Source organism: Pyrus communis, chromosome 7 (genome assembly GCF_041283825.1).
Source record: "Pyrus communis isolate YQ-2024b chromosome 7, ASM4128382v1, whole genome shotgun sequence".
NCBI classification, from domain to species: domain Eukaryota; kingdom Viridiplantae; phylum Streptophyta; class Magnoliopsida; order Rosales; family Rosaceae; genus Pyrus; species Pyrus communis.
In genome coordinates, this window is record NC_142571.1 from 29,381,087 (window position 1) to 29,395,715 (window position 14,629).

At 37.1% G+C, this 14,629-nt stretch overlaps 2 protein-coding genes across 3 annotated transcripts; one reads left to right on the top strand and one right to left on the bottom strand.

Annotated features, from left to right (window-relative positions):
- The first annotated feature begins 901 nt into the window (after window positions 1-901).
- LOC137735158 (hydroxyproline O-galactosyltransferase HPGT1-like) lies at window positions 902-4,222 on the top strand. The gene is made up of 12 exons (XM_068474552.2): window positions 902-1,338; window positions 1,461-1,524; window positions 1,934-1,983; window positions 2,071-2,264; window positions 2,459-2,522; window positions 2,624-2,696; window positions 2,792-2,915; window positions 3,040-3,127; window positions 3,234-3,284; window positions 3,412-3,483; window positions 3,575-3,687; window positions 3,830-4,222. Exons 1-12 carry the CDS (start codon window positions 1,214-1,216, stop codon window positions 3,850-3,852), a joined length of 1,041 nt encoding a protein of 346 aa, XP_068330653.2. The 5' UTR covers window positions 902-1,213; the 3' UTR covers window positions 3,853-4,222.
- A 305-nt stretch (window positions 4,223-4,527) lies between these two features.
- On the bottom strand, window positions 4,528-6,402 carry LOC137735265 (uncharacterized). Of its 2 annotated transcripts, XM_088696992.1 has the most exons (6): window positions 5,942-6,239; window positions 5,786-5,838; window positions 5,627-5,677; window positions 5,354-5,521; window positions 4,978-5,079; window positions 4,528-4,851 (listed from the first exon to the last, which is right to left on the bottom strand). In XM_088696992.1, the coding sequence occupies exons 1-6, from the start codon at window positions 6,162-6,164 to the stop codon at window positions 4,717-4,719; spliced, it is 732 nt and encodes a 243-aa protein (XP_088553118.1). In that variant the 5' UTR covers window positions 6,165-6,239; the 3' UTR covers window positions 4,528-4,716. The 2 variants fall into 2 exon arrangements, with proteins under 2 accessions (XP_088553118.1, XP_068330778.2); XM_068474677.2 differs by lacking the exon at window positions 5,627-5,677 and having other exon boundaries at window positions 5,942-6,402.
- Between the last annotated feature and the right edge of the window lie 8,227 nt (window positions 6,403-14,629).

Genomic DNA, 14,629 nt, shown 5'->3' on the forward strand with positions numbered 1-14,629 from the left:
TATAACCACACAAAACAGGAGGACACAAAAGAACACTGAAAATGAAAGAACAGACAATATTTATCCATTTAGAAGCCCAGGAGATCAATCATCCCAAGTCCCAACATCAGTCATCAAGCAAAGTAAGGCTTTAGCATATTGGGCTCTGGCCACATCAGTGATCATTGCCCCTTGGTCAGTTCTTTTACCATTTTATCTTGTCAAATAATAGTATTCTATATGGCATGATTTGGGTTCCATGTCTAATGTTAGCGAATCATACGATTGTGATCACGGAAGGTTGACTGCCTTTGTAAGTTTTTTTTACTCCTAAAAAGTAGAATGCTGTGACGAAATTACCAAATAATCTCTTCTTTTTTTTTAGAAAAAAAAAAAAGGAAAATAGTATATTGGGCTTTGTGCTCATCTTAATATGTTATATTAAAATAGGGTAATGTTATTAACACTCCAAAAATCTCATTCTACACTTCTCATAAGTGTATTTTTCTTTCCAAATATAGAAAGTTTAGAGTGTAGAATGAGATTTTTAGGGTGCCAATAACAATTCCCTTAAATTAATATCAAACTCATTATCTCAAATAATAAAACCAAAAACCCTACCTACAAATACATACGTCAAATATATAACGAATTGTTATTAGCACTTCAAAATTCTCATTCTACTCTCCTAACTTTCTATATTTAAAAAGAAAAATATACTTGTAAAGAATGTAAATGAAAATTTTAAAGTATCAATAACACTTTGTTATTATTAGAGCAATAATAAGTAACAACAAAAACGTGTGACACGAAGACGGCAAAGAAATTAGAAAAGGTGGGACCACCGACTTTAGGCAGAGACATTGAAACGTAAATATTAAGTCACAACCTTTTTAAGTTGTCCTTTCACCACCGCTGGTCCACCACCAACCTTAGAACTCACTGCGAAAGCAACACACCCACCAGTCTCTGTCTCAATCTGAAATAGTCTGCCGATTGCCGAAAAAAGAAAAGCAAAAAACAGAGCACGAGTCTATCTGTCTGTCTGCTTGATTATTCTGACATTAAAAATCTCGACTCCAGTCAAATTCGAGATCTGTTTCTTTCCGGACAATGTGTTGGTAATAGTCCACCCCCCACAATCCATCGTCTTCTCCGAGCGAGCTCGGCAATCTGCACACGCCACGGTTCTATCGGATTACGAAACGGATTGGTTGGGATTTCAGAACCAGCAATGGGAGAGAAGATGCAAAGCAGGGGATCCAGTGCTCGTCTCTCCGGCGCCGTTTTCCGGTCTCGGATCCCGACGCTCATGGTCTCCATGTTCGCCACCTTCGCCTCCATCTACGTCGCCGGCCGGTTCGTTCTCTTTCTCTTCTCTCTCGCACCTCGTTTGATTTTGCAGAAAGATGGATTGGACCCATGTGATAAATTTTGTTTCTTTCCCTCCCCTTTTTGTTTGATCTGGGGATTGTGTGTAGGCTGTGGCAGGATTCGGAGAGCAGGGTTTATTTGATCAAGGAACTTGATAGGATTACTGGGCAGGTGGGTTTCTCTTGGTTTTGTATTTATGATTGTTTCGGTTCTTTTCATACAGTGAGTCATGTGGGTGCTTTTGTAAGAAGCAATTCTGTTCATAAAGGTATTTACTAGACGTGCTTTTATTAAAAACACATTGAAGTTTTTACTAAAAATCCAAGCTTTATGAAAAAGCACTTGGAATTGCCCGTAAACACTTTAGAAGTTTTCCGCCATTGGATTCCAGAATCCAGAGAGTGCTTTTAGCATAAGCAGTTCTAAACAGGCCATTAATTTGCTTTTTTTAAGTCAAAACGAACAGATTTTTCTTATTTGGTGCATTTTAACACTCGTTCAAATCAGATGTATTCTTAAATGCGTGTACAGATAGTTGAATTACTCAGGAATTAATCACTCAAAACTCGTTATCTTTTAGGGGCGATCTGTCGTATCAGTGGATGATACGTTGAAAATCATAGCCTGCAGGTAAGATTTAGTCATTTGTTCTCTGGTGTAGTTGAAGATTTGTGATGAATCGATGGTTCTGATGTGGGTGATTGATTGTGTTGTTAGGGAACAACATAAGAAGTTATCAGCTCTTGAGATGGAGTTGACTGCAGCTAGACAAGAAGGTTTTACTTCGGGGCGATTAGCAGAGATTAACGGAACTGATTACAAGATAAGACCACTAGTGGTGATTGGTATTTTTACAACCTTTGGCTGCAAAAATAATAGGGATGCAATTCGTCAGGCGTGGATGGGAACAGGTACATTACCGATCTTTCTTCCATCGCCTATTTTCTCTTCCTTACTGTTAAGTTTGGTTTACTGTAATGTGTAACATGTATGATTTGGTCTTGCATATAAATGGTTGAACAATGACAGATAATGTGGAATGTTGTGAAACGCTGTCTAAGCGTTTTAGTTCTGGTAAGCACATTGAAAGTTTTAATTTTGGCAGGTGGTATCTTGAAAAAAATGGAGAATGAGAAGGGAATAATCACTCGATTTGTTATTGGAAGAAGGTTTACTTTTCGCTGTATTCCCTTAATTCTGTTATGCTCCATGCGAGAGATACTACAATAGTTTGTTAGAGCCCATCGTCTGATGATATGTTGTCCTGCAGTGCAAATCGTGGGGATAGTTTGGACCGAGCCATTGACAATGAAAACCGGCAAACTAAGGACTTCATTATTCTTGTACATTCTATCGATCATCCTTTAATTTGGTACTCATATGCATCTGGCAATGTCAGCTTTTGTAACGTGATCATTTTCACTCCGATTATTGTCAGGATACCCATGTAGAGTCATCTGAAGAGTTCCCAAAGAAAAGTAAATTGTTCTTTGCTCATGCTGCTGAAAAATGGAATGCTGAGTTTTACTCCAAAGTCAACGACGATGTTTATGTAAATATTGGTGAGTAACATTGTTCATGAGACGCACTCATTTTCCATTTCGCATTTTTTGTCATTAGCATTTCTTAACGCCGTAGATTGCTCTTCATGACTTATCCTTTTTGCTTTTGGTCATCTCTGCCCAGATGCTTTGGGAGCTACACTTGCAACTCATTTGGACAAACCTCGGGTTTATATGGGGTGCATGAAATCAGGCGAAGTTTTCTCTGAGCCGTGAGTGTAGTCTAAACATTGAAATACCACCTGTTAACAAGATAAGAGGTAGGTAAATGCAATGATCTGTAAATTTCTCATGTTTGTGCTTGCTGGTCTTTGTCAGGAGCCAAAAATGGTATGAACCAGAATGGTGGAAGTTTGGCGATAAAAAATCGTAAGTTGCACCGCAACTCATTTCATCGTGCAATCATTAGTACGTCATGCTTCAGGTGAAGTGGGAAAACGGTATGAACCAAATACTTTCCTCTTAATACTGAAAACTGTCTTTCTACATCCAACAGATATTTCCGCCATGCTTCGGCTGAGATGTTCGTCATATCTCAAGCTTTGGCGAAATTTGTTTCAATCAATAGGTGAGTTTTCTTCTCCGTTGAACTGGTTCCGTCATTAGTCCTCAATCACTATGCAGAGCAATGACTGAGTTATGGTGGATTGATTCTGCAGAGATATACTCCGTACCTATGCCCACGATGATATCAGTGTCGGATCTTGGTTTATTGGTCTTGATGTTAAACATGTCCATGATACCAAGTTTTGTTGCTCCTCGCGGGCGGGAGGTCTCTTTCTCTCCCTCTCTGACTTATTCTCACACACGCACTCACGCACGCAGACTACCACATGAGAATTACGAGGCCAGTTCCATTTCATTTGAGTACCTCCCCAGAGGTGGTTTGCTAACATATATCTCTGCTCTCACAGGAGCTATTTGTGCTGGTGTTTGATTTGATTCGCGTTGTGGTCATGGAGAAAATGTCAACCAGATGCAGGGAAACGGTATGAAAGACATTTTTCGCATCCTTCGCGATGTCACAGTTGATTCTGGACCTCTTGCCCATCAGATGAAATGGATTTGGCTCGCAGCATGTTGTACACTGGAGATCGGGAAGACGGGATTTCGAACAGTCATGATACTTGTATAGGTTCAATTATACGAATTCGGAGAGAATAGTATAGGTTTTCGGGGTGTTATTTTTGCAGCAGAATTACACATTTCTTTGGTAGCCTTGTAGTAGAGATTTTGTCATCAGTTAACAGTCGGGCTATTATTTTTTATTAGACTGGAATGTCACGGTGACACAATTAACTTCCAAATATCTCACAAATCTTGGCATTAAATTCAAAGAAAAACTAATGAAAATGACTTAAAAATTTTAAGTTTTAACGATAAGGACAAAATGAAGAGTAAAGTGAATAGTATCAGGATTGACTTTTTAATATAAAAATATGGTTTTTCGTTAAAATGAACAGTAACGGAAGTTTTTCGTTAAAGTCCCCTAAATTCAATGCTAGTATTCAATGCTAGATGACTTACCTTTGGATTGTTAGAATGGTCGAGATATAACGAAATGCCAGTAAATGTACAAGCACTAAATGTAAAGGCTCGAGATCAACTCACATGTGCTTATACTTGTTTTATTGCCAGAAAATTTTTGTCCGAAGGTCTCCTATAAAAGTAACAGTATGAAAAGGGCAGTAGCAAACAATTCAGACAAATTACAATGACCACCGTATGTGAAACCTAATGACAGTTCTGTACAATCAGTGTAGATTGGAGTAAGTACAGGAATAGCGTTAAACGACCGTTCTCATGATGGATTGTTGAGAAAATGTGCCAGTGCCTTGTCCGTGTTGTTGTCATACATCATTAGGGCTTCAGCAACAGCGTTTGGTGAAAATCCCATCTCTCGGAGAAGGGTGAATGCATTGACAAATTCTCGAACCTGGAGAACAAGAACAGAAACATTCATACAAGTTAAGCAGCTAATTGTGATTGTAACTACCAGCAACATTTATCATTGGCATAAAAGTTCAAGCTTAACGTGCAAGCAAAGAGCTCAAGAAAGCACCTTAGTAGGATTGTCTCCATGATTTGCTACTGCAAGTGGGACTGCTTCCCGGCTGAGCCCTGAAGCGATATATTTGCTGACAACCGGATCTGCGCTAGAACCCTGCAACACCAAAAATACCCACCAACCTAATTTCAAGAAACAAATCCAGCCAAGAGACATCATGCTCAAATGAAACAAATACAGAAACTGAACCCAATTTCGTAGCAACGGATTCTGCATACTAATGATAGGTCCAATACACAGAAAAACTAGTTCTCCAAGTAACTCGCATTGGATTTGCATTCATTTACAAGGCTTGCACAATGGAAACTAATTACCAGCTAGAATAGCTAAAAAAAGAGAACACACAAATGCAAAAGCGACAATCACATACCGACGGAGATGGTGGTTCTACAGCCCTCGGTGGCGGAAGGTTTTCCAGCCCAAGCTTCGCCCAATTCGGAGTTTCCTTTTCTAATTCAGCCAAGACTTTCCTCTCCAGATCAAAATCAAACTGGAACTTGCTCCGCGGTATATCTCCAACTTGCAATAACAATGGAGGCTAAAAAAGGAGCAAAATCAAGGCCACACCGGCAAACCCAACAGTATGAACCAAACAATATCTTACACAACTTAGTCTAATTAAGTAAATAATTAAAACACAAACCTTGATTTTCAATATACATTTCTCCAATTGAAATTTACCCAATTCTTCAACCTTTCACTTTCGAAACACAGCTCAGACATTTACCCAATAATCATGAACACAAAGCAAACAAAAACGGAAACTTTTACAGATTACTTGTAATTAGAACTCAAAGCTTACCGGAGGAGTGATCCGATACTCCGGTTTTATAGTAACTCGAATGCCCAATCCCGCTGCAAGTTCCCCAAAAACAACAATCGATCAGTTAAAAAACCCTAACAAAATATTTTTAATTGATTTGGGGAAAAATTAGATGATCGGTTGGATTCAACTTACAGGAGGAAGACGAAGGGGGGTTTGCCGTTTGGTGGTGGGGAAGAGGACGGCCTGCGTTACCGCCGTACGGGGGCGGAACCGCCGCGTGGCTCTGTTGACCCACCCGCGGGTACATGGACGACGACAACGGGGGTCCGTACATCGGATGGCTAGACGGCGCTGATGACGTGGCGGGACGGTGGTTCGGCATTTGACCGGACCGGGTTCTGTAATCGTAGTCCATTTATCTCACCGGACTTTTTCTTTCGCAGATTTAAGGAAGAAAACTGAAATGTGAAGTTCTTTGAGACGAATGCGTGACGTGGGAGCGCGCTTTGCCACGCGGGGTTTATTAAACGACGCGTCGTTTCACTTGTGAAACCGTTGTGACTAGGACCATGAGCCGACGGCACCAAGTAGGAGGTCGTTTTGCCCCCTTTTCTATGATCTTTTAGGCTAAATTGCACAAATCATCCATGTACACTAAAGGGTGGATGAGTAGGCTCATATTTTTTAGCTCCTTCCTCATTGGAAAGTTATTTTCTAGCTACTGGCTTCTGACATGAGCACTTGGACTTTGAGTGCTACAAACTTTCATCTACTGCGTCTTACACAACAGACAATACTGCTATTTAGACCACATTACTGATTACTTTTCTAATACAGATAAATCCTAATTATAAAGGTAGGCCTCCCTTTATAAGAGAGGTCATCAGTTAACCCTAAACCCTGAAACCCTGAACTCTAAACACTAAATTGTATACAAATAACAACATTCACATAGAGAAACTTCGATAATCTATCTACATAAGTTACAAACACATACAGGAGGAAGTACCTTTCAAGGAATATATACAAACGGCAATGACAACATAAAAAAATGACATTGATTGCTACAAATAGATGGTTTTTTCTTAACAATCATAAACCAAACATGTGGTCGTTTGAACCACAGATGGCAGCACTAAACTGTCTTGTATTCAAGTCACTCCCATCCAGAGCAGAACCAAACCGATCAAGCCATTGAGTAGGGCTCGGACTATCACTCTCTTCCACCCACTCCGACGTCATGTCAATGTCGTCGAATTGAATAGGATGGGCTTCCAAAGCTTTCGTTCTCGTCTGTCGATTTAGGGTTTTCTTCTTTATCCTCTTATTTCTCGACTTTTTGTTTTTAATTTTTATTTGTTACCTTTTTGGGTTTATTTGACGATATATCGCCGGTCAAGCTGTGTCATTCTAAGATATGATGGATTTGAGGACAATACATGTTCGAGATTAAGCCAAGGAACGAATTCATCTTCTGATCATTCACACTCAAATTCAAAGAATTGAGATGACACTCCAAAGACTAAGAAATTTCATTCCTGATGAAAATGATAAGTACTTTGCAAATTAGCATCTGAGAACTTCTATGCACAAAATTTTGAACATAACGAACATGAGGACACTTATTGACCACGAGGAGCGTCAAAACCGAAGAGGAACTAACAACAAACCAATTAGCGTCCATACCAACATGAATTTTGTACGCAACACCATCGGCAAAAATATCAAGTCTAACAAAGTAGATCCAGGAGGAGCCGATAACACACTGACACAAAATTAAAACACTCATGAAAAAAAATCTCACAAATAACCTCACTAAGAAGATACTTGCTGATAAAAATACTAAGACGAAAAATAAATATGCAACAATCCATGGAAGATAAAGGAGGAATGCTAGAAAAATGGGGAAAGGGTTGTCACTGACTATGAAGTTTTTAGATTTAAGATTTGGTACGAAGATGAAATAGGTTTTTTCTTTCCCCACCGAAACATATAGGATTCCCCATTTTTTGTGGAATATAAAATGGATGAATCTCATGCATTACTTATTCACATGATGAATAGTAATCTCGTTTGACATGGTGAAAAAAATTAGTAATATCAATAAAATTTTAAACTAAAAAATGTAAATTAGATCCGTTAGTTGAGATAACGTGTTTGTCTATTTGTATCAAAATTCAAATTGTTTTCCTTAAATTAAAATAAATTAGAATACCATCGTGTAAGAATAAGAAAAATCTTTTTAAAATAAAAGATAAATAGCAGTCACGATAAATAGACACATTTTAAAATGAAAGTTTTGGGGGACATTGACAACGGTTGGTGGCCAATTTGATAGTAACCTTTGGATGAATGGCTCTGATTGGTTCCAGTACACTCGTGAGCTCTCCATCTGAAGGCCCACGTTGGTTGTCCTTCCGCACGTGGCAACATCTCGTAGAGCACTGTCACAGCCCCTACAAAGCCAGCCGTCACCTTTTGATTGATGCCTCCGTCGGCTTAACGGCTCTAACCTAACAGCAATTTTCGCGCCACTTTCGGTGGGTGCGTGAAATTTCCAATGGCTTACGGAGGTTTGGTGACCAATGCAAAAAGATGGTTCATAATTAATGGGGCTTTTAGATCTACCTCCAAAAACATAGATGATTTTTAGGAATGAATCTAATTATTTAATTACATGTTTTTATTTCTTTTATACTCATTTTATATTTTTTAAAAATATTAAAAATCAATTAAAAATCTTCTAATATTATGCATTTTTCAACTCCAAAAAATCTAATTAATATCTTACAACAACAAAAACTAATATACTAACATAAATTATCTACAAAACATTCTACCTTAACTCAAGTAACAAATATATGAATATGTATTATACCTGTAAGCGAGATATGAAAATTAAAAGTAAAATCTATAAATGGGGTTTAAAGCAGGAGGAAAAACAAGGAATAATAAATAAAAATAATAATAAAAATAAATAATCAAAGAGATAATTAGGAAGAAATTTGATTTTTATAATAAATCTTATCATTGAATAGATAATTATTGATAATAAAATAATTAAATTTAAGGAATTGGACTTATTTTAATAAATTAGACTATTCCTACTATTAGCTAAAAAAATTGAACTTATATCAAGTTTCCTCTTGAATTTAACCCAAGTACATGAATTTCACTAACATGCCACACAACTAACGTAGTTAAAATGACTAAATTGTTCTTGCCACTTCAACACAATTACCGACTCTCTTAACTACATGTGTTAATGATTAATTATGAGGAAACTTGATATAAGTCCAATTTTTTTAGCCAATAGTAGGAATAGTCCAATCCAATTCCTTAAATTTAATTATTTTATTATCAATAATTATCTATTCAATGATAGGATTTATTATAAAAATCAAATTTCTTCCTAATTATCTCTTTGATTATTTCCTTTTATTTTTATTTTTTTATTATTTCCTATTCTTCCTCCTGCTTTAAACCCCATTTATAGATTTAATTTTTAATTTTTATAATCCACCTATATCACAGGTTAATTATTTTTATGTATCCATATGACATATTCTTTTTAATAATCAACGTGTCACAAATTAATGTGTCTTGTTTGTAGGTATATTATGTTTTTTCCTACCTTTTAGTTAGGTTTCATATCTCGCTTACTGGTATAATATATATTCATATATTTGTTACTTGTGTTAAGGTATATTCATATGTTTTGTAGATAATTTATGTTAGTATATTAGTTTTTGTTGTTGTAAGATATTAATTAGATTTTTTGGAGTTGAAATATGCATAATATTAGAAGATTTTTGTCACATCCCCGCCCGGGGCACACCACTTCCCGGGCCCGCTCCACCACCGTAGCACGATATTGTCCGCTTTGGGCCCCGACCACGCCCTCACGGTTTTGTTTTTGGGAAATCATACGAGAACTTCCCGATGGGTCACCCATCTTAGGAATGCTCTCGCACGCTACTCGCTTAACTTCGGAGTTCCTATGGAACCCGAAGCCAGTGAGCTCCCAAAAGGCCTCGTGCTAGGTAGGGATGGGAATATACATTTAAGGATCACTTCCCTGGGCGATGTGGGATGTCACAATGTCTAACGGGATAAGATCAACCGGCATAACAACATCCTCCACTACCACTGGACATCCTGGGTACACACGATCTACAATACATCTCTCCCCTCTAGGCATAGCGAACTCTAAATCATACCCTAGAGGTGTGGGGCGAGGTTGCGTCACTTGAGCAAATGTATGAGAAATCACAGAATGTGTAGCACCACAATCAATTAATACTCTAGCAAAATAACCAAGGATATTTAACGTACCCATGATCAAATCCGGATTGTTCTGAGCATCCTGCAGCGAAATATTATGAATACGCCCCTGGGTCTGCTGTCGTCCACCTCGACCTCTGCTCGTCTGACCACCACGACTCTGAGTACCACGCCCCTGACTGGGCTGACCAGACTGCCTCGAAGACCCCGCACTACTCGTAGCAATCTCCCCCTGCTGAAACTATCCTCCCTGAAACCATTGAGAACCGTCTGCTGAAGCTGGAGGATACGGCATATAGCCACCAGAATACGGAGGATAACCACCCTGAGAATATGGGTCATGGGGATACTGATATTGTCCCGGGGCATAAGGAACAGCATCGCCCTGATAGTGGTAGGCACCACCTCGACCTGCCTGTCCATAACTACCCGGACCCTGAATCTGCTGAGTTGGTGCAGGTGGTGGCAAGAAAGTCTGCTGCGGCTTCTGCTGCTGACTCTGGGGACAATTTGCAGCCCGATGTCCCATATGCCCACAACTAAAGCAACCACTGCTGCCACGCCTACACTCACCAAAGTGCCGATTATTGCACCTGCGGCAAACTGGGGCCCTACCTCTACCACCACGCTTCTTGCCCAGGCCGGGATGTGACAATTTTTAATTGATTTTTAATATTTAAAAAAAATATAAAATGAGTATAAAAGAAATAAAAACATGTAATTAGATAATTAGACTCACTCCTAAAAACCATCTATGTTTTTGGACCTAGATCTAAAAGCCCCTCAATTCAAACTAGTTTAATTTATCCTGATGAAAAGAAAAATATAAGAAAAAGAAAGTTGAATTTCAAGATTTGCGAATCAATATCAATGTTTCCAAATCCTCTTTCAAAGATTCTCCCTAAGAATCTCTACCTCTATCGCTCTTCTCTTCTTTATTTTCCTTAATATGGAGAAATCAAACCCTGATTTGAGTTTACCCAAATCCTGCCCTCATGGGTCTTACTAACATAGTTGAAAATACTAAATAGTCTATGCCACGTTAGCACAATTAATGACTGTTTTAACTTATTTGATGGAATAGGATAAAATGGGACAATGAGAAAGAGTGCAGGTGTTAAAGTGAGACAATATAAAATGTAAGGGATAAAATGTGACATGAAGAAAGAGTACATGTGGTAAAGTGAATCAATATAAAATGTAGAGACTAAAATGAAATTTGATGAAGAGTACCGATGTCATAGCTAAAAATAAGACTTTAAATTATTGATGACCTAGGCATTGAATTTAACAATAAAAAGCTGATTGCTCCATCTATGAATAACAATTGAAAATGTAAGTAACAATACCAACTTCAAAATCCTACGAATTTATGAATAATCACACACGCGCATAAGGAAGTACCTAATCCATTTGGACCATTGCCCTTTCATTGTCATTTGCAAATCTCTCGTTAGAGAAATAACCTACAAGTAATGCCATTTTCTGGTGCACATTAATACGTATTAAGTACGAACACTAATAACTCACTCATCAGATACTATAAAACTTTTAAAATGGAGACACACTACTTAGACCTGGTTTGGTACTGAGGTGATTCTAAAAAAAGCTGGTGTCAAAAAAAGCTGGGAGCTGTTTTTGTGTTTGGTAAACATTCAACTTCAGCTTTTTTTCACAGTTTTGGGTGAAAAAAAGCCAAAAACAAGAAGCTGCAAAACCCAGCTTTGAAAAATCGGTTTTTTTTCACATCTGTTTTACATAAAAGTTTACCAAACACTATAATACTGTTTTTTTTTTTTCAAAAGTACTTTTACAAAAAAGTTTACCAAACACTCTGCTGCTTTATTTCACAGCCGCTTATTCTCACAGCACAGCAGAATTAGCTTTTTTTCAAAGCACATTAATACCAAACCAGCCCTTAATCAGCCAAATTGAGTGGTTCACGTAGTCTTTATTTAAAAGGATTCTCAAATTTTTGTAAAAGTAAGGACTAGTTATACATCAAACTTTTACGATCCAAATGGTCTTCATTCCTAGATCTTGCTTGGAACAATCAATTCAATCCGAACCCATTTACTCATTTGATTATCATGATGAAATTTCAACGTTATTTTTTAATGAAAACGATAGATGATTCTTATTCATAAACATAGATCATTATCGAAGCCAATCATGGATGGGGAGTATCCTCAATGAGGATGTCAAGGATCAAATTCGGTGGCGAATCCATCCAACTACATTCATGAACAACTGTAAGACCGTATCTAGCTAGTTGGTGAGCAACCTCAATGGTTTGGTGCGCAAGAACGGGAAAAAGAAGCCTCATTGATCGTAGAAAACAATGCCTTGATGTCCTTAATAATCTGACCAACTGGGGAAAGTTTAGTCGAGGTGTCCTTCAGTGCTTCTATAATCTGAAGTGAAGCAGATTCAAAGATAATATTTTGAAATCTCATTGATCTCGCCCAAACCAAAGCCGAACGAATCGTCATTGCCTTCGTCTGAAGGGGGAGAAGATGTCTATGAAATTACTAGCTTTTGTTGCTGATGAGTCCATATTATATCATATATTTTATCCTAATCTTAGTATTAATTTATTGGTTATTTTGGTAGAATTTTGATACTTTATTATATCTTTCCAATATAGGACATTCGACTTCATTTGGAGCAAAAATATCCAAACAGATGAATTTTGGAGTGATTCTAATTGGAGGATGTTCGTGAGTCTTTCAAAATGATTGTAGCAAAATTCCAGATTTTTCTACCAAGTCGTTTGACCGTGGCAATGAAATTAAGGCCCAGCGTGCAACTTTCCCAGATTGATGTTTATGGATGTTTTGAGTATTTTGGAGGTCAATATGGCATATTTTGAGAAAGATTCCTCTGAGGATTTGTAGGTGACGTCTTCAGCTTTCAAAAGAGACCTTTTGGGACCCAATCAGAGTTGATTTGATTGGTCAAAAGTGTGATTTTCTGAAAACTTTGAATTCTAGTTCAAATAGGAAACCTTTTGTTTTTTGTTTTATCATTTAATTTTGTTTCTTATTTTTATTCTAAAACCTTTTCAAGGTAGGGTTTTATTTTCTAGTAGTATAAATAAGACTTTTTAGCCATTAGAAGAGGGGGGACGTACGTGGAGAATTTATCTAAGCTTTGACGCTTTGTATTTTCAAGGTGTTTTTTATCCGTGTTTTTAATAGTATTTTGTTTTATGATTGTTCGTAACTAATTTTTGTTTGCTAGGGCGATGCCTTGAGCCTTAGCATGAATATGTACTTTTTATTTAATTGCTTGTGATTATACATGCATACTTTGAATTATTAATCACTGTACTTTAAACTGTCTCAGTATCTTAATGTTTAGCTACCATGAGGATGTTTAGATAAGTAATCGGATGCAATTCGGTCGGAATGCCACCAAGGAATTGAGCATTGCTTCTTGGGATTGATGGTTGTAATTTCACCTAGGACGAATGCCACGTCTTAGGGGTTGCATGGTTTTTTAAAGTGTTTTGACAAAACATAATGAGTCATGCATGTTTATATTTGATCTGAAAGTCACAGACGGATTGCATGTTTGATTTACGTTATAACTTGAATGCCACAAGTAGAATATGCATAAGGAAAACCTAACCTTCAAAGTTGCATGGGTAATTCATAAGTAATTGGTAAATCTACATAGGATTGTTAAGGGGACGACATAACCCTAGGTTTTTACAATTTGGTTTTCAAAACTCTTTTCTTTTGTTTTCTTTACTTTGCTAATTTCTTTAATCATTTTAATTAAATTCGTTTTTATTATTTTTAATTCAAAATCAACTTTTTTCAATCTTTGTTTTCAAATAACTAATTAAGATTTGGTATTTACATAAATTATTCATTCAATCCCTGCGAAAAACGACATTGCTTGAGCCGTTTATACTACAACTATCTTGTTCTCTTGCAAGTATTTTTAAGTGCTTTTATCCCTACTTTTGTAGGTGGCAAAAATTTTATCAGTTGCCACAAAACTCCCGCTAGTGTCCTCACAATCAGCCCAAAGTAGTGTTCGTCATTTTTTTTAACTCAATTAGATGCTTCAACTATTTTCGATTGACTAATATTTTACAAGAATAATTTACAAAATGCAACCTTAAAAATAAATAGTTAGATAAAGAACCAATTGTCATTATGAAGAGTGGCTTAACCTCTTATAGTCCTATACAAGGTCTCTCATTCCATCAACATGGGATTCATTCTCAGACGCCCTGTCATGTATGAGAAATTTTCAAGCTAAAAAAATAAACAACACAAACAGAGTGACGTGGAGTGTGTGTTGATGTTGGGCTTCATACGTGAAACAACATGTTCTGATATTACGAATAAGTTGAGGTTCCACTATAAAACCAGTTGACAATATAAGGAGTCGGGCAACTACTTATAAGTCTTTGTATAATTTAGTTCCTCACCAACGTGAAACTTTATCCTAACATTCTCACATTCCAGTGTTTAATATCCATCACATATAAAAATAAAAATAAAGAAACTAATGGAACAAATTGTTTTTATGTGGCTTGAAAATGGTGATGTGCACGCACAGATTGATAATTGGAATTAG

Bases quoted from the DNA above. Each gene is read 5' to 3' on its own strand.
- LOC137735158 (XM_068474552.2), top strand. From the start codon at position 1,214: ATGGGAGAGAAGATGCAAAGCAGGGGATCCAGTGCTCGTCTCTCCGGC. The intron at 1,339-1,460 runs GTTCGTTCTCTT...GATTGTGTGTAG, and splicing joins TCCATCTACGTCGCCGGCCG to GCTGTGGCAGGATTCGGAGA. The intron at 2,916-3,039 runs GTGAGTAACATT...ATCTCTGCCCAG, and splicing joins CGATGTTTATGTAAATATTG to ATGCTTTGGGAGCTACACTT.
- LOC137735265 (XM_088696992.1), bottom strand. From the start codon at position 6,164: ATGGACTACGATTACAGAACCCGGTCCGGTCAAATGCCGAACCACCGT. The intron at 5,839-5,941 runs GTAAGTTGAATC...GGGAACTTGCAG, and splicing joins CCCCCCTTCGTCTTCCTCCT to CGGGATTGGGCATTCGAGTT. The intron at 4,852-4,977 runs GTGCTTTCTTGA...CTTGTTCTCCAG, and splicing joins ATGGAGACAATCCTACTAAG to GTTCGAGAATTTGTCAATGC.